The sequence below is a fragment of the Emys orbicularis genome, chromosome 5, assembly GCF_028017835.1.
Source record: "Emys orbicularis isolate rEmyOrb1 chromosome 5, rEmyOrb1.hap1, whole genome shotgun sequence".
Lineage (NCBI taxonomy): Eukaryota > Metazoa > Chordata > Testudines > Emydidae > Emys > Emys orbicularis.
Genome location: NC_088687.1, coordinates 57841660 through 57869210, shown reverse-complemented (window position 1 = coordinate 57869210; position 27551 = coordinate 57841660). Strand labels below are relative to the sequence as shown.

At 39.3% G+C, this 27551-nt stretch overlaps 1 protein-coding gene across 1 annotated transcript in view; it reads left to right on the top strand.

Annotated features, from left to right (window-relative positions):
- The window catches only part of SLC10A7 (solute carrier family 10 member 7), a 188993-nt gene that overhangs the window by 139259 nt on the left and 22183 nt on the right, over positions 1-27551 (top strand). The window contains exons 7-10 of the mRNA XM_065405265.1: positions 3136-3219; positions 16745-16910; positions 20814-20865; positions 21985-22058. Coding sequence (XP_065261337.1) covers positions 3136-3219; positions 16745-16910; positions 20814-20865; positions 21985-22058 — 376 coding nt within the window. The remainder of the gene's footprint in view (positions 1-3135; positions 3220-16744; positions 16911-20813; positions 20866-21984; positions 22059-27551) is intronic.

Here is a 27551-nt window from a genome sequence, read left to right as displayed (position 1 = left end):
TCTGGGTGCAGCCTCTTCCTTGGGGAGGACACCCCAGCTGTGATATCTGCCCTGGAAGCCAAAAAAAAAAAAGATTGACCAGCTGGCATGTGGAGGTAGGATAGGATTGGAAGTGCAGAGTGTTCTCATTTTCATGCAAGGAGGATTTCTTTATACAACCAAAGTTAAATATATCCTATCACTTCAGGCTCAGTCAGTGTCTCTGCTGTGAACTCTGCTATAAACAAACCCACTAAATAATTTGGCAGGTGTTGTTAAAATTGGCAGTCTCTGGAGCAGAGAGGTCTAGGGCTGGAGTAGCAGGAGCATTGCAGGTCAAGTTTAAGTACTGCACGGTGACAGGATTGTGTGGAGAAACTCACCTGGAACTTGCTCTCAATATGGCCTTACCCGGCAAACCCTTATTCTGAGTGTTCATTCCTTACTCATATGAGTTATCCCGTTGAAGTCAATGGGACTATTTAAGTGAATAGGGACTACTCAAATTGGTCCCCTTGTCTGATTCAAGTTAGTGCTTCATGAGCCTGTGCTGTTAATGAGCACCATATTCAGACATAGATATCCAGAAGAGCACAGGCTATACAGTATATGTAAACAAGCTGTCCATTAAATAAAAATCATATGCTGGTGCAAAGAATTAATGTTTTAAGATGAAATACACTGACAAATCAATTTTTCAATATTTTGAAAGACAAACTTGTGATGAGATGTGATTAAATGCTAAACTTTATCTCCACAATTTATTTTCCATTTAACTTATTACATAAGTGATAAGAAAATCCAGTCACATTTTTACAGCTAAAAATATGTGATTAGTATTCTTTTATTCCCAAAGTTGTTTAAGAAATGTTCCTTCTATTTGGCTTTCTCAAAAAAAAAGCGGGGGGAGGGTGGGGGGCAGCTCATTCTTAGGTGCTGGGATTATGATGTTAAGGAGAGTATACAGCCAGTCGCTCTCCCATTAACATAAGATTTTTAAGATTTGGAAAAATTTGAATGGCTCCTTATTTCCACCCCCACCCCCCCCCCGGCCCCCATTTTACCTCATTTTAGCTCTCTGTTAATAGATGAGACCATAAGTGCCAAAGTACAGTAAAGTCTGGAAACAGCAAGTGCAGGTGATCAAGAAGGAACGTGTTCTTGTGAGATTTCCAGTCTAATTTTGCATACTATGTATGTCCAGATAGTTTTGATAAGGCTTAGCTAAGCATCATCTCAGAATCAGAATCATCCGAGATTCATTTATCAGTGGCCATATTGTGTCAGTGATCAGGGGCTGAAAAGTGTACTTGTCCTAGATGAATGAGAATTCCTCCTTCCTTCTGTCTTCTGTATCCTCTGGGCATAGATTCAGGGTCAGCTCTTCAATGGAGCTGTGGTAGTTTATACCAGCTGAGGATCTGGCCAGTTGTCTTTAAGCTTATAGTCGTCTGGGACTTGACAGTGATAAAATATAGCCCACCGGTGACGACATTGTAGAGTGGGGAAAGGAAACAAGAAACCAGGAATCTATCTTTGAGGAAGGATTAACCGCAGTACCCTGAGTGGGGGAGAGCAGGCTAGCACTGTAACTAACTACTGTATGTAGGAGTAAAAGGCATTAGGATTAAAGATAAGGCCGGGTACATGCACTTGTCAAAAACAGGGGGTGTCAAAGTGGTTATTCACATTTGTGATGAAACAGTTGCACTTTAAAAACTCTGATTTGGAAGATCATTGCTTTGTATAAAATCATTTGTTTCTCATATGTGATATGTCTCCCTTTACGTCTCCCAACCCTCACCAGCTATAATTCAATTTCCTTTTCTTAAAAAACTTGATATCTGTGCTGACGAGTCCACAACTGCTTTTAATCTGAAGCTTTAAAATGCAGATTCTGTGCTTGGAAATGCTACATTTGAAATAATAGTTTGAAGAGATGGCAAGAATATTGGTGTCTAAATGGCTTTCTTTTTCAGCAATATTTTCTATTGTCAGACATCTTTTGATTCTTGACTTGGAATGTGATTATAGACTACATGTAATTGATATAAAACTTTCAAACATTCAGATAAGTCAGTGAATCCTTCACACAAATACAGTGTTGTCACTGTAAAAGTATTGTAGCCTCAGGAAGCAAAGTGAAGGGTCCTGGAATCCTGACCACCCATTTTGATTTACTCCTCTGTGGAGTGAATCCCTGAAGCTGCTTTTAAAGTTTTAAAATCTTCATTTTCACTTGAAAAAGCTTCTTTAAACATACAGTCGTTAATGCTTCTAACTCCCCAGCCCAAAAGTGGTGTCGAAATAGGGTTTGAAAACCTATGAACCTTTTAATGCTTCAAAAGTTGTTACAGGGATCATTAGAAGAGCAAATCCCGCCTGGAGGCTGTGTATTGTATGATGAGATTTTGGTTAATCTGCAGTGGAATTTCTGCAAGGAACCAGGGCTCTACCTCTCTGTTCATGTACAAAAAGAATGAAATTCCCTCTTTGGAAAATGCCCAGGCAAGATTCTCCCTGATACTGCAGTCCCAGGTGGGGTCACAGATGCAGCAGCAGCACACGAGCACATGCATACCCAGTATGTGCCACAGCGGGGGCTTCTGTGCCACATCCAAATAGGCTGGTGTAGAAGGAACCACTGGGGAGTTACACAGAGAGTTATTCCGGAACAGCTATTCCTGGTTAACGCCATGTGTGAATGTTTTCATTCCAAAATAAGAATGCCTTATTCAAAATTGGCTAATCCACTATGGAAGTGGATTAAACTAATACAGAATAAGGCACTCTTATTCAGGAATAAGAGCATCCACACATGAAGTTATCCAAGCATAGTTAATCCACTTTAAATTCATACCCCACCTTATTCTGGATTAATTTTCGTATGTAGATAAATATTGGCAGAATTGGGGCTTTAGATTATAAACTCTTCTGGCAGAAACTGTCCTTAATTTTGTAACTTGTGGAACACCACATATATTAATGGGGCTTAACAGTTACATACGTGTGTGTAAATATGTGTGTACACATAGGTAAAAATATACATTAGGACATCAGTCAATATAAGTAAATATTGCAGATCTTTGCTGAGTTCAAAACAGATGTGAAGGAAAGGTTCAATATTAACAATGTATTTTTATTTTTATTTTGTAGCTTGGATCATCCTCTTCTGTGCCTTTTACATCTATATTCTCACAGCTGTTTATGACTGTTGTAGTTCCTCTTATTATTGGACAGGTATGTCTTTTAAATATACTTTTTTTTTTTTTTAAGAATAAGATAAAGAGGGCTGTCTAAAAAATAAACTGTCAACACAGTATGCTGCCACATAGGGGACAGCCTTAGGATGGTGGAGTCTAATATCATAGAGAAGATACTACAGTGCTCCCTGGAGTCACGTTGATCTTTGTTGAGATTGAGCATCTGACCCTCCCTTCTGCAGACATACACCATTGCATATCGAGAAGAGAGTTTGTGAATATAAAATGGGGGAAAATAGCAGTCCAAACTGAGAAACTTGCAGCCCAATGCAAAATGAGCTTTGAGAACACTGTATAGTTCTTTTGTCATATGCACTTTACCTGGATGATGGAAATAGTTCTTCCTGTGTAATGGCTACTGCTAATTATGTTAATTAAAAAATCCTGTGTTAAAAGAACTTGAAGGTGGTAAAGTCAGGCCATCAAAAATTAGAAAATGCCAGAATTAAGGCTGCCCACACCCTTCTGTACGCACATTGTAGTACAATCTCTAATTATGTGATCACATTTTTTTCCCCAGAACCTCTGCCTCATTCTGAGCACAGGATGGATGGCTCAGTGAATGAGCAGCTGTTCCATATTTCATTTTAGCCTCATCGTTCAGTGTGTGGCCCCTGCCTTATTTATAGCATGCAATTTAACCTTGCACTGAACACAGAATTAATTTCCTCCTGGGCTTTTGTATTACACTTGTCACTGTAGTATCTGAGTGCTTCACAAACATTAACGAATCTTTAAAACAGCCCTGTGAGATAGGGAGGTTTTATCTCCAGTTTACAGATTGTGAACTGAGGCACACAGATTTTTGAGTACCCAAATTGAGACACCTACAGGCTGATTTTTCAAAATACTTACCATTTTATAGCACTTTATGCATTCAAAGCACAACTCCCATTGATTTCAGTTGCAGTTCTGAGCACTCAGTCCTTTTGCAAATCTGGCCAATGGTGCCTCATGCTGGACACCTAGAAAACAAAGAACATGCAACAACTGCCCACCTATGAAAAGTTCGATACAAGTAACTTGCCCAGCATCACATGGGAATCTGTGGCAGAAGCAAAGAGAATCCAGTTCTCCAGGATGGTATTCAACTGCCTTAAACATGAGACTATCTTTTTTCCTGCAATCCCCTGCCTCTTTCACTATAAACTTTCCAACTTCAGCAATACCCATGGACAGGGGTCCTGCAGAAAACAGCCTTATATGCTACACAATTCTGATTCATTTCCTGAACACTGTGCATCCTGTGCACTGGCATCTTCTAACTTTTGAGTGCTTGTCTTTGCAACTTTAACTTTCTTTTAATGGAAATTTAATGTAATTTCCTATCTTTTCAAAAAGGCAAACTGAAAAAAAAGAAAATTCCATCATGTGGAACCATATTGCTGACCCCCACATGGGTCATCATCAGGGTTCAGACCCTTAGATCGTCCACACAGAGTTCTACCACTTGAGCTAACTAATTATCTAGTGGCAATAGTAGGCAGTTATCCTCTATGTCAGGGGTTCTCAACCTTTTGCTTTCTGAGGCCCACCCAACATGCTATAAAAACTCCATGGGCCACCCGTGCCACAACAACTGTCTTTCTTCATATAAAAGCCAGGGCCGGCGTTATGGGGTAGCAGGGCAGTTGCCCGGGGCACCACGCAATAGTGGGCACCGCAAAGCTAAGTTGCTCAGGCTTCAGCTTTAGCCCCAGGTGTTGGGGCTCAGGGCCCTGGTCTGCAGTCCTGTGGAGGGGGCTTCGGCTTTCTGCCCTAGGCCCTAGTGAATTTTAATACTGCCCACGCTGGGCGGCCCCCCTGAAACCTGCTCGCAGCCCCCCAGGGGCCCCAGATGCCTGATTACAAACCACTGCTCTAAGTGAACCAGGATGGGGGGATGAGAGAGACACTTGGTCACTGGAATGCACAGCTATTTTCTAGAGATCAGAGGGATGTTGAGACTCAGAAATCCTGGGGTCAGTTCCATGTTTGGGAGGGGAACGTGCTGTAGTGATTGTAGACCCTTCTGCCCCTAAGCTTCTCAGCTCCAGTCCCTGTCTTTATTTTGGCTCCTGTTCCATCACCACCACCTTCTACACCACACCCTTTGCATTTGAATAAGATTGCTTCCTCTTTTTTCTTCTTGTTGTAGTTGGGAGAGGGGAGGTCATTGAGAGCATGAGAGACAGTCTCCCTGCCTCTCACTTCTGGTGCACAGCGCCACAGCAATTCTAGCAGCTGGGGGGAGCAACTGTGGGGAAAATGCTTTTTCAGCTTTTACAGCCCAGGGATGGAGCATGCTCAGTTGCTGTGTGAGTGGTGCATGTGTAATCCAGTCGGCATGCAGGAGCTGTGTGTGAAAGGCGCATGCAGATGGAATCTTTGAAGAATAACATTTACAGCCTCTAACAAACCTCTGCTGAGCAGGTGCAAAGTGTGATTTTTTTCGTAGACTTATAACTTGGTCATATTTGAGCAGACTTTCATTGAGACAGCACCAGGCACACCCCCAGACACCAGGGCATCCCTCCTGCCAACTTTCAAGGCCCTGCTCTAAAGTATGGAGGCACGACTAGAACTTCTCTATAAAACAGTGGTGTGGTACGTATGTATAAATAAATAAACACGGCCAAAATAACACCATTTTCCCAAATTTCAGTCTCAGAAATGGCTTGACCATTTTGGTTAAAGTTTTCCAAAAAATTCAGCATGAGGCAGACATGTGGCCTGTATCAACCCAAACAGTTAAAGTTTGGCAATAATAAAAGCAAATGAAAACAGGGCCTTATAGTGGAAAGCGTTGTGTAACCTTAACTATAAGGGCTTGTCTACATGGCCAGTTACTGCCCAAGAAGCAGTAACACAGTAACATCCCATGTGGACACTGCTACAGCAAAGCAAAAGTCCCAGAGTGCGGCTTCCTGTGTTACTTCTTGAAAGGGTAGTATGCCAAGCCACACTCTGGGGCTTCAAGTGTACTGTAGCAGTGTCCACTACATTATGGGTCATTGCTGCGTGGCAAGCTGGTGTACTATAGATTCACACCCAGGCTTGCTGCACAGTAACTTGCCATGTAGACACCTATAATAGTAAATCATTTTACTGAATTTTAAGACTAGCATATAGTACACCTTAAAAGGTTCTAGGAAAGTATTCTTGTTTGATAGAAGAAGTTAAGACCCTGTAGGACTTGTATGGTAACAATAGCCACTGGACTCGATGAATACTGATCCCCTGCCATGTGACACAGGTATAACTTTTTGTAACTCTGACCATATCACATGACAGAGGAAAGGAAGTAGGCCCCAATTCAGGGAAGTATATAAGCACATACTTAACTTTAAGCATGAGACTCAAACCATTGAAGTCTATTAGAGTGCTGGATTGCTTTAGAGTCAAGCAGATGCATAAATGCTTTTATGAATTGGGGCCATAAAGAGAAACCTCTTACCAGCATTCCTGTGTCACGCCTTTATTACATGTTGTTAGAATTAAACTAAATCTTTGGTAAAAATGGAGCAAGCAAAATTTCATGTATCCTTCAGTCCTGCAGGGACCAAGGCAGAAAATTGAAAGAGGGGATTGCAATATTCCAGTGTGCTTGGAAGCAAGTGGTGTTTCAGCAAAACTAAATAGGGTGAAATCCTCCACAGCACTACACGTGGGAACCCCAGAGACATTTTGGTAGGAGTCCTTAGAGGACTGCAAAGTGCTAGACAATGTCATTAAAATTTTCAAAAATACTTTGATCCATGCACAAATATTACTCAGGAAAGATGCATTGTATTACAAGAAACCAACTGCCAGGTGAGATGACATACCCCAATATCAATTAATCAAGGTTTTGTCAGACCAAAGAGGGGAGCAAGTTCCATAGATGAAGGCTCTCCATTGGGAATGCCCTATCTTTAGCCCTAAAATGTTCAGACTGAGGACTGTTAGCAGCTTTAGTGACTGATGTTAACTGAGAGAGTGCGTAGGGAGAGATGCAGTGTTAGGTAGTCACGACCAAAAAACATATTTAGTAAGATTTTATAGCTCCATACCAACACCTTGAATTGCACACAGAAATCAATAGGAAATCAGTGCTAAGTGGAGTGCATCAGAAATTTTCTGATGGAGCGTTTTTCCATTGGAAAATGCTGATTCATCAACATTGAAGTGTTGTGTGTGAGTGTGACTATATCACCAGGTTCGTTTGCAATGGAACTGCCTGCCAGGCAGGTTTCTGCTGGAAACCAGCCTGGTTTCCTGCCAGCTCTCCTGCTGGGCTTCGAAATGCCTTCCCCCTCAGCAGACCAGAGTATGTCTACACAGCTCGTGGAAGAAAGTTCCCAGACTGAGTTGAGAGACTCAGGTTAGCAGGGCTCATGCCAGCATTCTAAAAATAGCAGTGTAGGCAGCGCCTTGACGTTGCAGCTTAGGCTGGAGCTCGGGCTCTGAAGCCCAACATCCTCCTTAGGCTTCAGAGCCAAAGTCCTAGCTTGAGCTGCAATTTTAGTAAAGCTTTTAATACTGTCTCGCATGACCTTCTCATAAACAAACTAGGGGAATGCAACCTGGATGGAGCTACTATAAGGTGGACACAAAACTGGTTGGAAAACCGTTTCCAAAGAGTAGTTATCAGTGGTTTACATTCATGCTGGAAGAGCATAACAAGTGGGGTCCCGCTGGGATCAGTTCTGGGTCTGTTTCTGTTCAATATCTTCATAAATGATTTAGATAATGGCAGAGAGAGTACACTTATAAAGTTTGCGGATGATACCAAGCTGGGAGGGGTTGCAAGTGCTTTGGAGGATAGGATTAAATTTCAAAATGATCTGGACAAACTGGAGAAATGGTCTGAAGTAAATAGGATGAAATTCAATAAGGACAAATGCAAAGCACTCCATTTAGGAAGGAACAATCAGTTGCACACATACAAAATGGGAAATGACTGCCTCGGAAGGAGTACTGCGGAAAGGGATTTGGGAGTCATAGTGGACCATAAGCTAAATATGAGTCAACAGTGTGACACTTGCAAGAAAACCAAACATCATTCTGGGATGTTTTAGTAGGAGTGTTGTAAGTAAGACACGAGAAGTAATTCTTCTGCTCTACTCCGTGCTGATTAGGCCTCAACTGGAGTATTGTGTCCAGTTCTGGGTGCCACATTTCAGGAAAGATGTGGACAAATTGGAGAAAGTCCAGAGAAGGGCGACAAAATGATTAAAGGTCTAGAAAACATGACCTATGAGGGAAGATGGAAAAAATTGGGTTTGTTTCGTCTGGAAAAGAGAAGACTGAGAGGGGACATGATAACAGTTTTCTAGTACATAAAAGGTTGTTACAAGGAGGAGGGAGAAGAAATGTTCTTCTTAACCTCTGAGGATAGGACAAGAAGCAATGAGCTTAAATTGCAGCAAGGGAGGTTTAGGTTGAACATTAGGAAAAAATTCCTAACTGTCAGGGTGGTTAAGCACTGGAATAAATTGCCTAAGGAGGTTGTGGAATCTCCATCATTGGGGACCTTTAAGAGCAGGTTAGACAAACACCTGTCAGGGATGGTCTAGATAATATAGTGCTGCCATGAGTGCAGGGAACTGGGCTAGATGACCTTTTGAGTTCCCGTCCAGTCCTATGATTGAAGGCACTGTCCACACAGCTATATTAAAGCACTAGCATGAGCCCCACTAAGCCAAATCTGTCAACCTGGGCTGGGAGTCTTGCTGCCACGGGCTGTGTAGACATGCTCCCAGGACTTCAGGTGGTCTGCCCCTGAATTGGTGCTTCCAGGATCCCTGAGTTGCCTGACTCCTTGCCTGGCAGGGAAGCATTGGAAATATTTTGAAAAGGTCAAAATGAATGTCATGTTGACTTTTTGTAAATAACATTTTGGAATTCCTGTGGGGTGGGAGATTTTGACATTTCATTTTTCGTTCTGTTTAGAAACATTTTTTTATTTTTTTTTTTGGAATTTCCTGTGGAACAGGAATTCTAGTTTCTGGTCAGCTCTAATGCTAACTAATCAAGCACCCTTATAATGCACTAACTGTACTGTAACTTTCAAATGTATTTTCAAATGAAAAATGACTGTAATCCAGTCTGGAGGTCAAAGGAATGCATAACTGTGGGCAGTGAAGGCAGTGAAAAGTAGTCACAGATAATCATTTGGTGCACTGTGCAGTCTTAAGTGCACAAATTGGAAGCCTTTTGAAAGTTTGGGCCATAGTGTACATGGGTTAACAAACAAGAGGCTCACTAAATAGCTAAAAAAAGAACAGGAGTACTTGTGGCACCTTAGAGACTAACAAATTTATTAGAGCATAAGCTTTCGTGGGCTACAACCCACTTCTTTGGATGTAGCCCACGAAAGCTTATGCTCTAATAAATTTGTTAGTCTCTAAGGTGCCACAAGTACTCCTGTTCTTTTTGCGGATTCAGACTAACACGGCTGCTACTCTGAAACTAAATAGCTACTTATTTTAAATAGTGTCTTGAAGTTCTTATATATTCTGGTCAATATAGCATAGTATTGTACTGCATTTGATCTGATTATTGAAGGTTGCTATTCATGAACTACATTGACATGTCAGGGTAATTTTTGCCTTCATTACAGTAGGTGGTAAATACTTTTACACAGCCAAGTAGAGTTTAGATCAATCCCTAAGCAGTTTCATCTTGTCTTTCAGATTGGGAAGTTTGGCCAAAGATCATTGTTTCTTTGTTAGTTCCTTTTTTTTTTCTTCCAAAAGTGACAGATAACAGAAACAACTGCTGCTGCAATATTTCCTTTCCCCATTCTGCAGATCTTCTCCTTTCTTTACACCTAAGTGCTTATGACAGACTTTTATTTTATGTTTTTATATTAAAGAGTGATTTATGATTAAATGTTAATGAAATAGAATTTTCACTGTGCTTTCATTATATTCTACTAGTTTGAACATTTTTCAAAGCAGCACACCAAAATCCACTGTTTTCTATGAATAAATAATAAAAAGCATGTCTGTACATTATCATTCATGCATTCTCCAGTTGCCCCATCAGTGATTTCTCTGCCAGTATAAAGTGGGCACTTCATATTAAACAGACCTTAACTAAAGCTAAAATTCATGTTATGATTCCAGCAGTTTTTTTCCTCAAATCTATATATTGCGGTTAGTTGTGTAAGTGCCATAATGTTTCATGGAATCTAGTCAACCAAAAAGATCTGTGATATTCTACAAGTGGAGGATTTTGGATCTGTCTTCTGCATCCTTGTTCAGACTGTTCAACAGGAGCTTTGCCAACATTTAGAACGTGTATTTGTAAACAAAATTTTAAAAGGATGCTGCATTGATACATGAGCTTCCAAAGGAACTGAAAATAGAAATCTTAGCAGTAAAATTTTGACTACGAATATTTTTAAGGAACAACCTATAATGGTAAGGAAGTGGTATACTGTAGTTAGTGAAGAGAGGTACAAAACATATGGGATGAAAAATGTAAATTAAATTAAATGTAATCTAATTTTAAAATGGTTTAAAATTAAAAATAAACCAAAGGTTAGGGAAACTTTCATCTAAAGGAACACTTTATCAAGTAGATTATATTTGTAACTTAAATCCACATGGAAGTGGCCTTACTTTTTATAACCAAACTTCAGGTGAGTTGCAGAAATGAGGAGTGATGTTCTGGGAGATCAACACTACTGAAAAGCAATTGCAGAAAATTAAGATGACAGATTAACAGGATTCAGACCATTATTCACTTTTTTATGACACTTAACTTTAACAAGTAACAGAACAAATTCTCCACAGAAATGCAAACAAAGTAAGAACAAATATATACTTACCCATAAAATGTCATAGGCGTATTTGTATATATTGTTGTTGAATGCTGTTGTTTTTTAATTTTATGAAAATAGCAGTTTTAAATTACTCAAAATGTTAGTAGGTAATTTTTAAAGTGAGTTCCATATGGCCCAAACTACATGGAAAATAGAATCTTGGCTTACTTTGAGAGAGTTTCTGAGCGAGAGCTAATGCATGAAAGTAAATTGATTCACACACTTTAAATCACTTTTATATTATCCAGTAAGGTGGAGATTAAAAAAAAAAATAGCCAGAGCCTGGTAAACATTTTCTCCTCAGATTAAAAGAAGGAAGCAGTTAGTATTTCTCTTCATCCATTTTTAGGACAGGACATTAAATCAGAATTTGAGCTCTCTACTAAAGGACAAGTGACTCAACTGACATTTTTTTAAATTCTACAGGCTGCAAGAATATGAGTGAATTGGTATACAGTCCTGAGGGTGGGCAAGGCTGTGACCCTCATAGTAATATTCACAAAAACCTGCTATAAAGACAAAGATTCTGACCCTGTAAAGAGATCTGCTCAGGGTCCCATTGAAATGAATGGAACTCTGCACTGAAGTAAGGGCCCATCTATGTGGATTAAAGTTGCAAACAAAAATACTAAAATAATGGGGAAAGGGTCTAGATCCCATTTTGTGTGTGTGTGCTGTGCTGCATATGTACTCTCATTTCCATCTGCTCCCCTTCTTGGTCCCTACACTCCTTACAAATCCAGTTTATTATCTGCTCCCTCTCTGAACTTGGTGCCTTCAATGATGTAGTCCTCAGTATTTGTTTCTCTTCCCAATCTTGTTGCCATCACCTTGTAAGGCAGGGGTGGCCAACCTGTGGCTCCAGAACCACATGCGGCTCTATAGAAGTTAATATGCGGCTCCTTGTATAGGCACTGACTCAGGGGCTGGAGCTACAGGTGCCAACTTTCCAATGTGCCGGGGTTGCTCACTGCTCAACCCCTGGCTCTGCCACAGGCCCTGCCCCCACTCCACTCCTTCCTGCCCCCTCCTCTGAGCCGTCGTGCCCTCACTCCTCTCCCTCCCCCTCAGAGCCTCCTGCACGCCACAAAAGAGCTGATCGGGAGGTGCAGGGAGGGAGGGGGAGGCGCTGATCGGCAGGTGGGAGGCACTGGGGGTGGGGGTGAGCTGATGGGTTGCTGACGTATTACTGTGGCTCTTTGGCAATGTACACTGGTAAATTCTGGCTCCTTCTCAGGCTCAGGTTGGCCACCCCTATTGTAAGGGAAGGTGTGGTGAGATTATTGGACCGTTATGCAATTTTTTTTTTATGCTTCACTTTGAAGAGAGAGCTTTTGAAGGCAAAGTGTAATACAAAGTTATGGTGCTATTTGTTTTTATGATTATTAATTATATTGAATAATGGTTCTACTGAGACAAAATGGAGAATTAGGGATCCTAAATTTAAAAGAGAGAGAAAGTGAGTGAGAGGAAAAATCAACTACTGGATTGGGGCTAACAATGATCCAATATTGTTTGGTAAGGCACAAGGGAATAATGACTCATACTCTCAGTTGAGGGGTTCAAGTTGATGCATTTTAGAAGGTTTAAAGGAAGATATATTGTTAAAACTATCTTCTTTAAAAGATTAAATCAATCCCAGAACACTGGGTATAAATAGAAGGTACATTCCGCTTTGTGTGATGTTGTAACTGCTGAACCATTTGTTATATGATTATACAACCATTTCCCCAGTTTCTTTTATTTTATTAGGGTTTAAACATCTTAAAGTTATAGATATATGTACTTTTTAATGACCCCTATTGTACAAATTTTTCCTATGGTATTACAAATGTCAAGGAAGGCTCCATTTCTATATAGTGTGAAAAAATACTATATCTAATTAACTTCAATTAATAACAAACAGTAATGGGCCACATAAATCATTCCTGAATAAGACAGTTATTCATGTATTAACTTGTATGTCCTCCATGGGGGGAAGGAGTCTAGCTGCATTTCACTAACAGATTTCACTAAATATATGGTATAACTATAAAGAACTGCTAATCAGAATAAAAAATGTAAACTCCCTATATGTGATGGATTTCTTCTGCCATTTCAAAGTATTAACTTGTAATAGGCATGCAGTGTTTACATGAGGTATTGCACTGAGTGCTGTTCCTGCTGGCGAATATTAAGGAGCAGCACCTGAACATATGTCCTGACTCACAGAAGTAGGTTACCTCTTAACCCATTAGGGTATAAGGGATGTGGGATAGCTGTCTAAAGAGAGGATCTAGGGTGTGGGCCGAACAGTCTAGAAGGAGAAATCCTAGGAGTTGTCAAGCGTGAGGAAAGATTTCTATTGAAATGTATTGTTATTGTTAATTTCTGTGTTAACAAAACTGAACCCTAGAAAGTTCTAGTATGTGGGACTGTGTTTTAGAGTAAATTGGGAAAGACACCAGCTCACAGAACTTTTAGTGGCTTTAAGCCACTAACTAGAGGTAGTATGAGGGCTAAAGCCATACAGCTTGTTTTGTTATTGTCTAATTTTTCAGTAGATTCTTCAGCAACATTCACATTGTGCTTTTTAATATTTTTAAGTGGGCAGTTTGCATATTTAATATCCCAAAAGCCACACGTTTTGCTGTATGTGTGTGGGAGAGAGAGAGAGTCCTGCTCTTTGGGTTTGGAGTTAAATCTTCACAGCCCCTCACATCTGATATGGTTACTGGCCCATGAGCCAATCCTGTTCACATAAGTGGTTCCACAGTGTTACTGGCAGGAGTAAGGGTTGCAGGATCAAGACCAGCATCTCCTCTGAGACTGCCACTGCCATCTCTTGAAGGGATCCTAGGATACTTTGCAGTGTGGAGTGTGTTTTCTTTAAGGTTTGGGAAGTTACTTAGCCAATCATTTTCTTGTGAAAAGGAAGGGATGTGAGAACTCTCTGCCTGCAAGAAAGCCGAGCGATTTTATGTTCCACAATGGGACTTGGTTTTCAAACATCCCTGCCCTTTTTTTCCTTTAACAAGATGCTGCCTTTAAGATTTTTAGTTGTGGGGAATTTTCCTTTAATATGGAGAAGTGGGATTTACCTCTACAAAGCTCTGTCCTTTCCACTTCTTTCCATCAACATGGTTGTCTAGGTCACTTATTTTTGGATGTCATTGCTTCACATTTCCATTCCAGGCTGTAAGCTCATCTGTCCATGAGAATATCTGCTCAGACACTTCCTTGACTTTATTGTCCTGCCTCTGAAACCATCAGTGAGGTGCAGGTGGCCAGTGATGTTGATGTCTGAATCTGCTGATCTTAGTGTAGGCCAAGGCTTGAAGAAATCTCTGTTGTCTTTGTTATTAGACATTTTCTTTCTCAATATTTTAACCTAGGTTCCAGTTTACTTTCAGAATTCTTTATTTAAACAATTCAACACACATTGATCACAGCATTTTTTTCAACCCATCTTAGATTTTCTGCCTGTAAAGCACTATCACCATCAATCTGCCAGGTTCGCTGGCTGGCTCCACTGCTCTTGTTCGTTTTGGGGGCGGTTATTATTTCGGTAAAAATCTTTAAAATATTTTTTTTAATCCTGCAGGGTTTTAGGCTTTAAGTGAGGCTTCAAAAATTGAGTTTACTAATTCAGAGCCCTTAAAAACACACTCTTGTACTGAAAATAGACACATTGGAGAACATGAATAAATAGTAAATACTGTATAAGAGTTTTTGGTCTAATGGAAGTCATTGAAGTGAGCTCTCCTGTGGAAAATCTAGCAGAGTTTTTGCTGACCCCTTTAGTGGCTAAGTATATAATTTACCTTTTTCAGTATTTCCTCTTATCACAGTCTAGGTCCAGGTCAGAGTTATCCAATTCAAATAGCATGTATGTGGCTTTTCTTCAGTAGCTTTTCTTTTTCCCCAAAAAATGAACACTTATCTTAGGGAAAAGGAAGGGAAACTTGTGTATTTCTTTTGCAAGGGCTCATGTTAAAGGCCAGAGACCTTGCCTCTGCATATTGGGTTCCAGGACTGGAAAGATTAGAATACTTTCGACTTGATCTGTTTCACAATGTATACACAATACAGTTTCATTAAAATTTTCTTTCTCATGTCCATCAGCTTCAGAAGAATGGTCATCCCTATACAGTGGCTTTAAAAGGATTTGATAACAGGACTTCTGTATGTCCTAACATTAAGATCCTCTTCAGCACCTCCAAAACATAGCCATTTATTGGGCTGTGTTCCCTCTTTTACATCTGACAGGCATAAAATTCAAAGTTTGTGAGTTGTGAGTAGGTCTTAAGAGCATTTTATCATATGGTTTCCCAGAAGTCTTCTCTTTTATGTCAGCAGAAATTTTAGAAATATCTTGAGGTGCCAGTCTTTAATTAGCTTCAGCATTCCTACACTCCACTTTCAAAATTCTTAACCTATGTCCTACATGTAATTGATCAAAGTTACTTTCCAAAGCCACTAGATAGGGCGTTTTTATAGGACTTTCCTTACTAAGAGATCTTAAGCACTCTGTGAAGGCAGTGATAGGGACTGACAGAACTAAGAATGATCCACCAGCCTTGGCAGCTTGCCAAGGACCTGTGCTGCTGCATTGATTTTGATCTTGAATACCTCTAAAATGTTCTGTATTAAGTCAATAATGGTGATGTTTATTAATGGTATTGCAATAGGGAGGTAACATGATACTTTTAGCACCTTATCATTGCAATGCCCCATGAGCTTGCATTATTATTTCTAAAAGAACATGGTAACACAGACTGTAGGGAGATCTCATGAGAAATCAGGTAATACAGTATGATTGCTGAAAAATTAACACAAGTCATGGCTGTATGATTCTTTAAAGTTTTTCAAGCCATATAAAATAAAGCAAAATATAAAAGGAGTTCACCAGGCAGAGCTCAGATAGATATGTTGTCTCTACTGGTGCTCAGTCCAATTTGACATAATTTTAAAATTTAAGTTACTTTCACTTTTAAACTTGTCTCTAAAACAAAATCTTGCAAAACAATTTCAGATTCAATTTCCTGAAAGTAGAAAAGTTACACTAAGCACTGTAGGTTTGTTCATTTTCATGTGTTAATTCTGGTATTCTAAAAGCATGCAAATGGCATTTGTCTTTAGATTTACAAAAACTAGATATTCAGAGTTTGAATTATTTAAACTCCCACAACACATGCACTTTTGCTTTTCAAGCATGAGTTATAATTTAATTAAAAACTTCTGGTGCATCGCTAGCTATTTAAATATTAAAATGTTCCATGGATCACTTTCGATTATCTACCGTCATGAAATTCCTGAAGATGTCAGATTTTTAAGATTCCCAAAGTTGCACTTGGAATTGTCTGTTGATGCAAAGGGGACTGTGATAATTACATACATCCATTAGTATCAGCAGAGGAGATAAACTTTGGGGAGGCTTAATGGGCATGTCTCAGTGACAGCTAGCAAAGAACATTTGGCATGATTAAGGATGGATTTGAATGTACTTGAAAATATACTCTCATTATGGATGCCCAGTGGAAGTTGCACTACAAATGTTAAATTCCCCAGAAGAAGAGTTGTGTGGCAGAGAAGCTTTGAAATCCACTGTGGCCGTCATCCGAATTATTCTCTTCTCTTTATGTCTTTCCGCTGTCAGATTCATTTTGTGATGCCCAACTTGCTCCCTGCATCTTTGAAAAGAGGCAACCTGTTGATTTCTGTGTTACAGATTGTCCGAAGACGCATCAAGGATTGGCTTGAGAGGAAGAAACCTCCATTTGGTGCTATCAGCAGCTGTGTGCTCCTGATGATCATCTATACAACGTTCTGTGACACTTTCTCCAATCCAAATATTGACCTTGATAAATTTAGCTTGATTATAATAGTGTTCATAAGTAAGTTCTGTCTTAAAGTATCCCTTTTATCACTTGTTAGTCTCTCGTGTGCAATGAACAGCGTGTACTGGAAAGAAAAAAGAAGGAAATATATTTAACTGCCTTGGGGCTAGATTTTGTATTTTTAATGCGTCTTGCAAGCAAGATAGATTAGAAAAATTCCTAGAGGCTGCATACTTTTAGGATGTTAAGTAATAAAAGTATGAACCCTGTTATTATATACACTTGAGATTGCTCAAAGTAGCATTTCCTTTCTAAAGTAATAAGTTTTCAAATATCAGTGTCCATCCTGTTGAAGTTGTATCTATTAAAGGGCAGTGCATGTTTTGATTTGGCATCCCTTACTGAAAGTGTAGATTCCAGTTGGAGCTATTATTGACAGAAAATTATGTTAATAGCTTATAAAAAGCTGATTTTTACTTTCCTTACTGTATTATAAATCTTGGAAATATTGGGATTTTTTACATGATGATACATTTTCTGTGGTTGAAGTAATTTGTTAGAAAGTACATTTTAGATCCCCTTTAATTTATTCATCAGATTTAAATAATATATTTAAGAGAACAGTGTCCTGGTATCCATCAGTTAAAAATACATTACACGATCATTAAGAACCAAAACAGCAGAATCCCCTATCACCTCCCCACATGTTATTTAATTATTAATTTTTAATAGTTCATGCAGACTAAGGTCTGTATTGTCTTTCTTTAGCAGAGGCTCCCTGGGAGTGGAAATTTGCCCTGAGCACAAAGTACTCACTGTCCCACTCCACCAGGGGAGCTGTAGGCAGCTAGTGTAACCCTAAAAGTGGGCAGCACTGCTTGGGAAAGCATGTGGCCCAGACTCCAAAGGAGTTCACTGACTCAGGATTCCTTTGCTGACAGGGCTCCTCTGGAGTCCTGAATGCAGCTTAAAAGCTGCCCTCCCCTGTCAGAACTCCCAGTATCACCTGCCTTCCCATTAGGCATAATCTGCTCCCCCCACCCCCACCTCACTCCGCACAGATACAGCAGCTCATATTAGTGTAGGGGGGTGTAACTTGGATCTCCCAATACCAGCACGGTAGATCAAATCCTGTTTAGTATTAAACCATTGAATTTCAGGAAACCACTGAGTCGCCTTTTAGTATATAGGTGTCCTTGATACAGTGAGTGAAATCCTCTCCCTATTGAAGTCAATAGAAGTTTTGCCATTTACTACATTCCATCTTGCATCCTTGGTTGCAAAATTGTATATGCTCTTCAGATAGTCTGTCACCTGATATACAAAAAGGAAATAATATTTTTCACTTGTTCTAGGTAAACAGACAAAAATCACACCTATAAAGGAATTAATAATTACATATCTTGTCTTTGTGTTTTAAAACACTCAATTCATAAAAAGTTCATCACTTAATTGAATAATGTTTGAATTTGGTAAAAACAGCTGAGTTTGCTGTGGAATTTTTAGATAAATCCTTGTCTAATCTGTGTAGATTTTATAGCTCTCATGGCACTAATTTTGTAAGGCTGGGTTTTGCACCCCCTGTCCCACAGTGTTCACCCAGCTGTGGCTGTTTTCCAGTGGTGGATAATCTGTGGAGCACTTTCAGATGAAAACCACTATAAACACGTAAAATATTACTTGCAGTATTTGTTGCCAATGCAACATGATAAAATGCTTGTGTAATTGATAGTAAACTGCAGAATTGACATTGTAAGGTGAGAACAAATAAAAAGAGTATACTTCTGGTTAGCTTTTTCAAAATTGCTGAGAAGGAAATATAAAACCAAAAAGAATTCAGATGAAGGGTATGCTTGCCAAGAGGAATATTCTCCCCTGATGATGTGCTTGTAATTTCCATGCACAAATCTGTGCAAATAGAGGGGAAAAACATAAATTCTCAGTTAAAATGTAAAGAAAGTAAAAGAGAAACTTTGAATAAAAGACACTCATGTTACTCTGACAGTATAACGACTGGTGTGAGAAACAGGCAAAGCCGCTTTGCAAACTATGCTTTTTGGGACTGTTCATGCAGTCCAGGGGCATCCATTGCTTTTCTTGTCATTTACAGTAGTGTTCTGAAAGATTGGTCTGTTTGTGCCACATTCAGGATAAAGAACAACTTCCAGAATAACATTGTGTTTCTTGAAATTGTGAAAATCATCCAACTTCATTTATTTTTTTGCCTGTTCTATATTTAGTCAGTTCCAATGTGCGTAACTAAAATTCCTTAGCAAAGACATTAATGTATGCCTTGACACTTATAGATCTATAATTTGCTAAAGATAAAGCATGTCTTTCTAAATATTTTAGAAATAAAGTTGAAAAATAAGGAAAGTCTGTACTACTTCATTGGAGTCATTGGCTATGTGCCATGTTATTTCAGTGGCGAATTTGGCCTGAGATTTTTAAGAGGAAAGTATATTTATTATTCTCCAGATTACTGTTTTAAGGTAACTTGTATGTTAATATTCTCACCTCAGTAAAGTTTGCATTGGTAGCAACATAGCATTGGTAGAAACATTGGTGTTTATTTCTATATAGCTATTACAGAAAGGATGCATTTTCTGTGCATGTTAAATTAATGCATTTATGCCAAAGAAAAATGATTTACAATTCAGTAACAATGGATTGAGTCCTTAGTTTATGAATTAAAATACCAAATGAAATGTGAGGCAAAAATTTTAGTGTGCCCAGCACAGGAAATTCTCATAATAAATGGAAAATCTCATTGATCGTTAAGAGATTCTTTCGGTCTTGGTTTAATGTGTCATACCAACAGTATTGCCCAGTTATAAATTGGGGCCAAACTGTTGCCTTACCTTACCTTGTACTATGGGACACATTAGCGTCATGGTCATCACATACCCAGGCTTTGCCAGGGAGGGGGCTCTGCACCAGATTTCTAGTAAATGTAAAATGCCTCCTCCTTCTTCTAAAAGTTCTCTGCAAATCCTAGTCTTATGTTTCACTTTCCCTATTCTCCCCGCAGGTGGTTGCTGCAGTCCCCCATTGAGGTGGATACACTCAATCAGCCTGTGTGACCACACATATCATTCAGTTTCTTCAAATGTCACATAGCCAGCCTGATTCCCACACACATGCTGAAATGTCTGGGAAGGCCACTTGTCAGTTGCCTTTCCATAATGCCCCATTTCTTATATAGCATTTGGGTGGGATGTGGTCTCAGATTCCATGCTTGGCACGTAGACATTAAGTAAGGTAGCTGAGAGGATGGTTCCCCTCAAGACTCTCAAAAATGTCCACACCTGTAAAGTTCTGCTATGCTCAACAACTGCTGAGGGTTTCAGGCCGTGTGCGCTGCTAGGAACTGGCTTTTTTCCAATAGGAATGCAAACATATATATAGGAGTCTCATAACTCCTGTTAACAATTATGGAAAATACAAGCATTTCATCAAGAGGGCAGTATACACCAGAGTGTGTGCATGTTTGTGTCTGCAGTATTCACACTTACACATGATTTTTGCAGTCTGTTAAGCAGAGATATATTTGGCACCTAAAGTATGTCAGAAGGTTGCACTATGTCATCACTCCTATAAAGCAGTACTCTGAAAATGGATGCATGGCATTCACCAGTCAACTTCTCTGTCAATGAGACATAATGTCAAGAAATACCTTATTCAGGGGCAGTGCTTCTGCAAGTGCTTGCTATAGAAATGCTTCCTCAGACGTGGTGATGTCCATTGCTCCTTCCAAAATAATTGTCCTTTCTGCAAGTCTTTACAAGCCCACGCATTTGGCTGAATCAAATTTCTCTGAGTGTTTTGGCCCATCCCTAAGCATCAGATGTGTATCTTTTCATCCTTTATGCAGGTTTAAAAGGTATGTACACAGTACAGTGGTTTATGTGAAATTTATTTTTACCATGTAAACTTACATTTAACTTGTTTCTCTTTCAGTATTTTTTGTTCAGCTGAGCTTCATGCTTTTAACTTTCCTCTTTTCTACAAGGTAAGTGGATTAGAATGTTTTGAGCAGACGTACAGTATAGAGTGTGTATATCTATTTATGCATACATTTAGGGGCATGCTTCCAAAACAGGGGTGACTTCATTCTAATACTTGATGCTTTTGCTGCATCTCCCCCATTAGCATTGCAGAGCCAACACAGCGAGAGAAAGAGCTGAATTCTATTCCTTCTTGTGCATTTTCTACCAAATGGTTAATCAAGTTCCAATCAATTACTCCTATTGAAGGCAATGGATTTGCCCAGGTGTCACAGATGCGAGTTAGAGCAGCCACAGTCCTGCTCTAAGTTCTGCTGCCTGAAGCAGTCCCTAAGGTACCATTCTGCTGATTGGGGATTGCTAGAGTGCAACATACTCTGGCTATGCCCCCTGCCTAAAACACCCCCTATCTAGGGGGGAGGATGCACGTGGCATAGAGCCAGCTCTGCTAGTTTTATGCCACTAGGGTATTCCCCTGTGAGAGGGGAATCCTAAATGATCCTTTAGGGCATCTTTAAGTGCCTTTTGTAATGTTGGCCCTTTCCTGGACCAAGGATCTGGCCCAGTTGTTGAACCCCACAATGCCATTTTTACAGGACCTTGAGTAGGATGCTACTTACACTGTATAATAAATACATATCTGGAGTTTCAGGAAAAGCTATTTCCCATTTGGATTGAACATATGACCTCTACTGGGCAATCATATGCCTCTATTGGTCACTTTTCCAACCTTCCTGCCTTAATTTTATCCTATAAACCTCAAGCCCAGCTTCTCTCTCAATAGATAGAAATGTATCCTATATCTCCTTACTGTCTGTTGGTCAGTTTTTACAAAGGGGAATTGGCTGCTAATGTGATACAGAATGTATATAGAAGTAACCTTGGGTGGATTTAGGTTGTGGGAATTTATCCATTAGAGTGTTTGCCATAACTGAGAAAAAAATCTGTTTAAATAAAAAAAAAAAACCACACACTGCTGTGCATCTTTGGGTAGAATTATTTCTGTCAGTAGAGCTGATCAAAGTGTTATGAATATGTGTATGGGCACTTAAAGTGGTACATTTGATAAAAGATGTTTTAAGTAGATTTTTGCTAAAAGAGATTATTAAAACTTTCTTTTCTAGGAATAATTCTGGTTTCACACCAGCAGACACAGTGGCTATCATTTTTTGTTCCACACATAAATCCCTCACCCTGGGTAAGTCATTATAAGAGATCAAGTTTAGCTTTTCAGTGCAATCACAGTAATTCGCTTTGTTGGAAATAGTTGTTAAATCAAAGTAGTAGTTGTTTGTGTGACAAGTATGTGAATGACACAGTACTAATATTGGTATATTAATGGTAACGTTTTTGCACAGGGTAAATAAATGTTTATTAAAAAGGAGACAGCACGGTTTTCTCAACTGGGAGTTCAGTAGTTGTACTGCAGTGCCATTAATCTGCTCTTATTTTAGAGGGAGCTACTTCATTTTCTACTTGTGATGTTCCCATACCCTAATCCAATATTGATAAAGTTTGAGGTTCATTACTCATAATGTTCTGAGTTATTCCTACACCGTCACCCCAGAAGGATATTGTTGCTCAAACCTGCTTAGCATTTGCCGTGCACAAAGCATTTAACATATTCCAAAATAGATCACTAAGGACAGTTCTGTTTTCTGCGTAGTTTTAGCAGCTTAATTGTATTTATCTGAAGTCTGCAGTGTCTTTGGACTGTGTGTTTTATTTATTACAATTCAATAGTCAAAAACATTATTGAAGTATTTGTCATTTAAAATTACTTAGTGATAACAAGCATGGACTGATAGAAACTTACAAAATATAATTAAAATTGTTATGTTTAGATGGCATGATAGTGCTCCATTCCTGTTCCTGCTCTCTTCTGCTGGTCAGTCAGCGGCACTATTGGTAGCTGTATGTTTTCTCATTTCTTTCCAAAACTGGAAAATGTTTGTTTGATAAAGTACAGTAAATATAATTGAGTATCAACCTTTTCAAGCCTGTAACTATCAAAGATAAAACTTTAGTTATTAAATGGAGTTGGATATATTGGAAGGAATGGTAACCATGATCTTTACCATTGAGTAGCATTTGTACAGTTACATTTTTATATACAGAAAGTATTTATTTTGATTTCTTTTAAACTGCCTGGATACTTTGAATTAATTTTTAATAAAATCAGTTTGCATTGCTCTGAGTACAATTTCAGACAATCTGTAGTACGTATGACTCCTCTTTCATATAAGTATAGCACAGTACAACGTGTGTGATTAGCCCAAGTTACCTGCAGACCTAGGGTACAACTGTGACCTAACAGAATAAAGGGCATTGATTTCAACTACCTAAGAATGTGCAATTATTTTATAATTTTTATTGAAAACATGATTTTCTGTGTAGACTGCACACACTTATAAAACTTCTGTGCAAATAAAATCACTACAGTGGGTGCTTAAACATGAGAAGCCTCTAGGGGATTGCTTTCACCCAGAAAAAATGAGCGATCTGTGTTCCTCTGTCACTAGTTGTTCTCATGCTAAACCCTCCAGCATAGCCCTGCCTGAATCACGCACTGCATACACTGAAGTCAGTGCTCCTTCTCTCCATCCTTTTCCCCATTAGCTTGTGACTCAAGCCCCTTTTATTATATTTTTATTTTCTCCCTGAAGCTACCTGGTTCCTAGCTCCTAGCAGCTGCTGAATTAAAAGTAACTGCCCACCCTGAGACATCTAAGTTAGTCAGGTTTTGCGTGCATTTTGTAGTGCTCTGTGCACGTGCAACAGATGTGGGAAAACAGCAGCCAGCTAAAAGTTCAGGACTCTTTGGAACCTGTTTTCTCCAGCACTCATATAATTCCTCTCTACTAATACTTGTAGCTAGTATAGGCAAAGAGGTGTGCAAGTTGATAGATGGTGGGGGTGGTTGGCCAAAATAGTGCAGCCCCTCCTCTTGGGTGTAAACTTTGCCACAGTTATGTTAGCCTTTGTCAGCTTCGGGGTAGATTGCTTCACTGGGGTTACCCTTGAAGAACACTTGGAAGTTCCAGCTGGTGCCTCTTGCTGAAGTTGGCCTCCCCAGTGGGCAGATAACTGGGAGCACTCTCATGCTCTGGGCGTTTGCACTAGCTTACGGTTTAAAGCTCTGAATAGCCTAGCACCCAGCTAGCTAAGAGATTGCATCTGACCCTCTGTTACATCTCTGCTGTTAAGATCAGTTGCGTTGCTCTTGCTGATAGTTCCTGGAGTTTTGTTGTAAGAGACCAGAACCAAGGCATTCTGAACGGAGCACCCCCATTTGTGGAAAGTGGTCCTTTTGGCAGTTCACCAGAGCCCATGGTTAGCAAGTCTGAGGGCAGTGTCTGTGCCTGTTGTCCATCAGTTGCCAATTACTGCTTATCCATTGCCTCTGACTGAGTATGAATTTTTGTTTCTGTTAATTATTGCTTGGGTGTCCAGATACCATATCAAAGGGAGCTGCATAAAAAATGCATAGATATGTAAATAAATAAGTGGATGGTGCTTATCAGAAAGATCTGGATTAACAAAGCTTTAATATGAAAATTGCCCCCAAAGCTAGTGGCATAAATAGGAATCTTTAACCTATGCAATTAACATTTATTGTAAAGTTATCCCAAGTTCCTCTCCCGGTCTCTGGCAGCATTGCAGGGGTAATGTGTGTATAACAATAAACTGTTCTTGAATGACAGTTCAGTGTACCAGATCCTTGTTTACTTATATCAGAAACCCACACTTGCTCCCAATGAAATCAATGAGTTTTGCTTTTGACTTTAGTGGGAGCATAATAGGTAGAAGATGCCCATTCTATGTTGTTGTTCCATCACACTTTACAAGGAATATTTACTGTAAAGCATGCAACAAAAACTGCACTCACGTGAGTACTTCTGTCTCCAACACCACAGTATGTGAGAGCAGCACTGCAATTCAGGATCTTGTTTTAAGCCCATTCCGGGCGATTGTTTTTATTTACCTTCAAGACATGGCCATTAAGCAACCAGTAACATATAAGTGACCTCCTACAACAGTAGCTTTATTTGGGGGCTTGAAATTGGTTTTTCTCATCTTGACATTTGAAGCTCTGATAGGTGCTTCTTGTCCATTCCCTGGGGGTTTTAGAATGGAACCAACAGAAGAGGAGGAAGAGAGGACAGCTTTAAAGCTTTAGAAGTGGTAATAGGAGAAACAGCAGAAGACTTCTGTAAGATATTTCTCCTACACCATATTAAGAAACCAACTAATTCTCATGCAATGCATGCTCAACTGCCACTTCCAATGCTGAATTCATGAAAAATTGCTCACTCTACACTGAGACAAGTGCTGTCCCCATAAGCCGGGGTTTATTTTATATACTGAACAGCTGACACACCTATTTTTCCTCAAAGATCAGGGTGCAGGGCATAAGGATGAATTACACTGACTAGGTACCTTATATTTTTCATTCAGTATCATAAACTGATTAATATTTCTTAATATAAATGGTCCTTTCAGTGGTTTCTAAATAGTATACATCATGTTGGCACACAAAACCATATTTATTTCTATTTCATTTAACTAGTGAATTAGGGATATAAACTTACAAATAGTGAAGATAAATGTGGTATCCTCACATATTCCCCCACACTTTGTTCTTTCTCTCCTTCTCCCCATATATACACAGTACATGTGAGTACACACACATGCAGACATTTGATTCATGGCTTTTATTAGTGCATTTGCCAATGATTGATTAGTACTTAGTATTAGTACTTCTTCTATTGATTGATTGCAGATGAAGTGACTATTTGACCTTTAATTATGAGTCTTGCTATTGAAAATGACATTGAGCTATGGCTTCACATAATCCATCTGGAAAGCCCGACATGATGCCATTCCCTGGAGTTCGTTCAGCAAGAAAGAGGAGGCCTGAAGGAAGTACAGAGCGATCAGTATGGTTCATCTAAAACAATACTGCAGGCTTTGTTGCCTGCACTTGTACATAGTCTCTGGCTAGTGTAGGAGATTATTGTATCTTTTATAGAGAGGGAATTACTAGCTACAGGTCACCACTTAAAAAAATTAAAATGCAGACTCGCCAGTAATTCAGTTTTTAATTTAAACCTTCATAATAGTTGAATAACTACAACCTATATGTATTTTATCCAGCAGAAAATGAAGAGCTGCTACCTACTCTGGCTATCACAGGTGCAAAACGTCAGCATAGCAGATATGATTGACAAAGGATTGTTAAAAAAACCCTTATGGAATTAGGATTTTGTTTTCAATGCAGCGTACATTTTCTCATTTAGATGGCAATAATGCAATGGCTTTTTAGATTCTTAAATAAACCCAATTATGTTTTTCAGTTTATATAAATATTCTGAGGAAGAAGCAGTATATTTATTTATTTTGGTCAACTTTACTTGAAAATGTTTGTGGTTTAATTTCATTTGAAGGTTTTTTTCTGTTTTTGTTTTCTTTTTTAATAAAAATGGATACACTGTTTTATTGCTTCGGTGCAGAGTGGAAAATCTATGTTTAGACCATTTAAAAACAAGGTAGGGTGCTGCTACATTTGCCTATTTTATGACAATGAGAATCTAGCTGCTTTAAATATAAAAAGGCCAAAAGATTGGATTCACATTACAGATTACAGGCTGTAATAAAATAAGGCTTCTTTTAATTACTGCATAAGAGAAAAGAAACACAGTGAAACCAGAAATATTGCCAAGTTTCAGCCCAGCGTTAATTTGTATAGTCAACCATTGCAGACCCACTAAATATGGAGCTGAACCTGCAGGAATAATGAGCACTTCTTGCATGGTGCTGAATGCTCTCTGTTCCCAGTGACTTCAAGTTTGTGCTCTGTGGCCCTGATTTAGCAAGGTAATAAGGCATGTGCCTAATTTTAAGCATATGAGTGATTCCATTGACTTCTCACATAGAGTTCCCAAAGGGTAATGCTGTGCAATTGCTGATGTTCTCTGAAGGCCTTCATGTGTGAGGTTATGGAGGATCCATCTTGTAACCCCTTTTGTTCAATATTTATATGAAGACTAAGAGGCAACATTTTAGGCTGCATTATCATCCACTTGCTGCTGATATTTAGTTTTATATCTCCTTTTCATCTAACCCGATTGAGAGAGGGATCTAGGTGAAAGTGACCTGCCTGCATAAGAGAGAGATGATTCTTGTTGGTAGGGGATGGCATTTGAAGGAACAGATGGCGGGAGGCTGTATCTGGACCAAGGTGTACTCCCAACTTCCACCAAAATTGTTAAAATCATAGGGTTCCCATTGAATCCATTTTTGCTTTTGAATTCCTAGAAAGATATGAAGTCTCACAAGGGCTATTACTATAGCCCTCTCGTTCCCCACTCTATCCTCCTTACTGTGCCTGCGTAAGAAATCTCCTGGCCTTCTAATGAGTATTGTGAGAGCAAACTACTGTGAAGAACTGGTACCAAGGATAAAGTGCCTACTGTTAGTGTGGGTTCTTCAAGTTCAAATCTGTGTTTCTGAGGTCAGTTTTAATGTTTGTTTTTTTAAGTTCTTTTGTGTCTCTCCCCTTGCCACTAGCAGGGCGGTTGGGAGGGCTTTCTCCCTTCCCAGTAGGTGGCACTTATTTCAGAAGATTAGGCCTGGAGAGGCTAACGGTGCATGAGTTAGAAATGAGAGCCTGGCACAAGAGGACAGTACT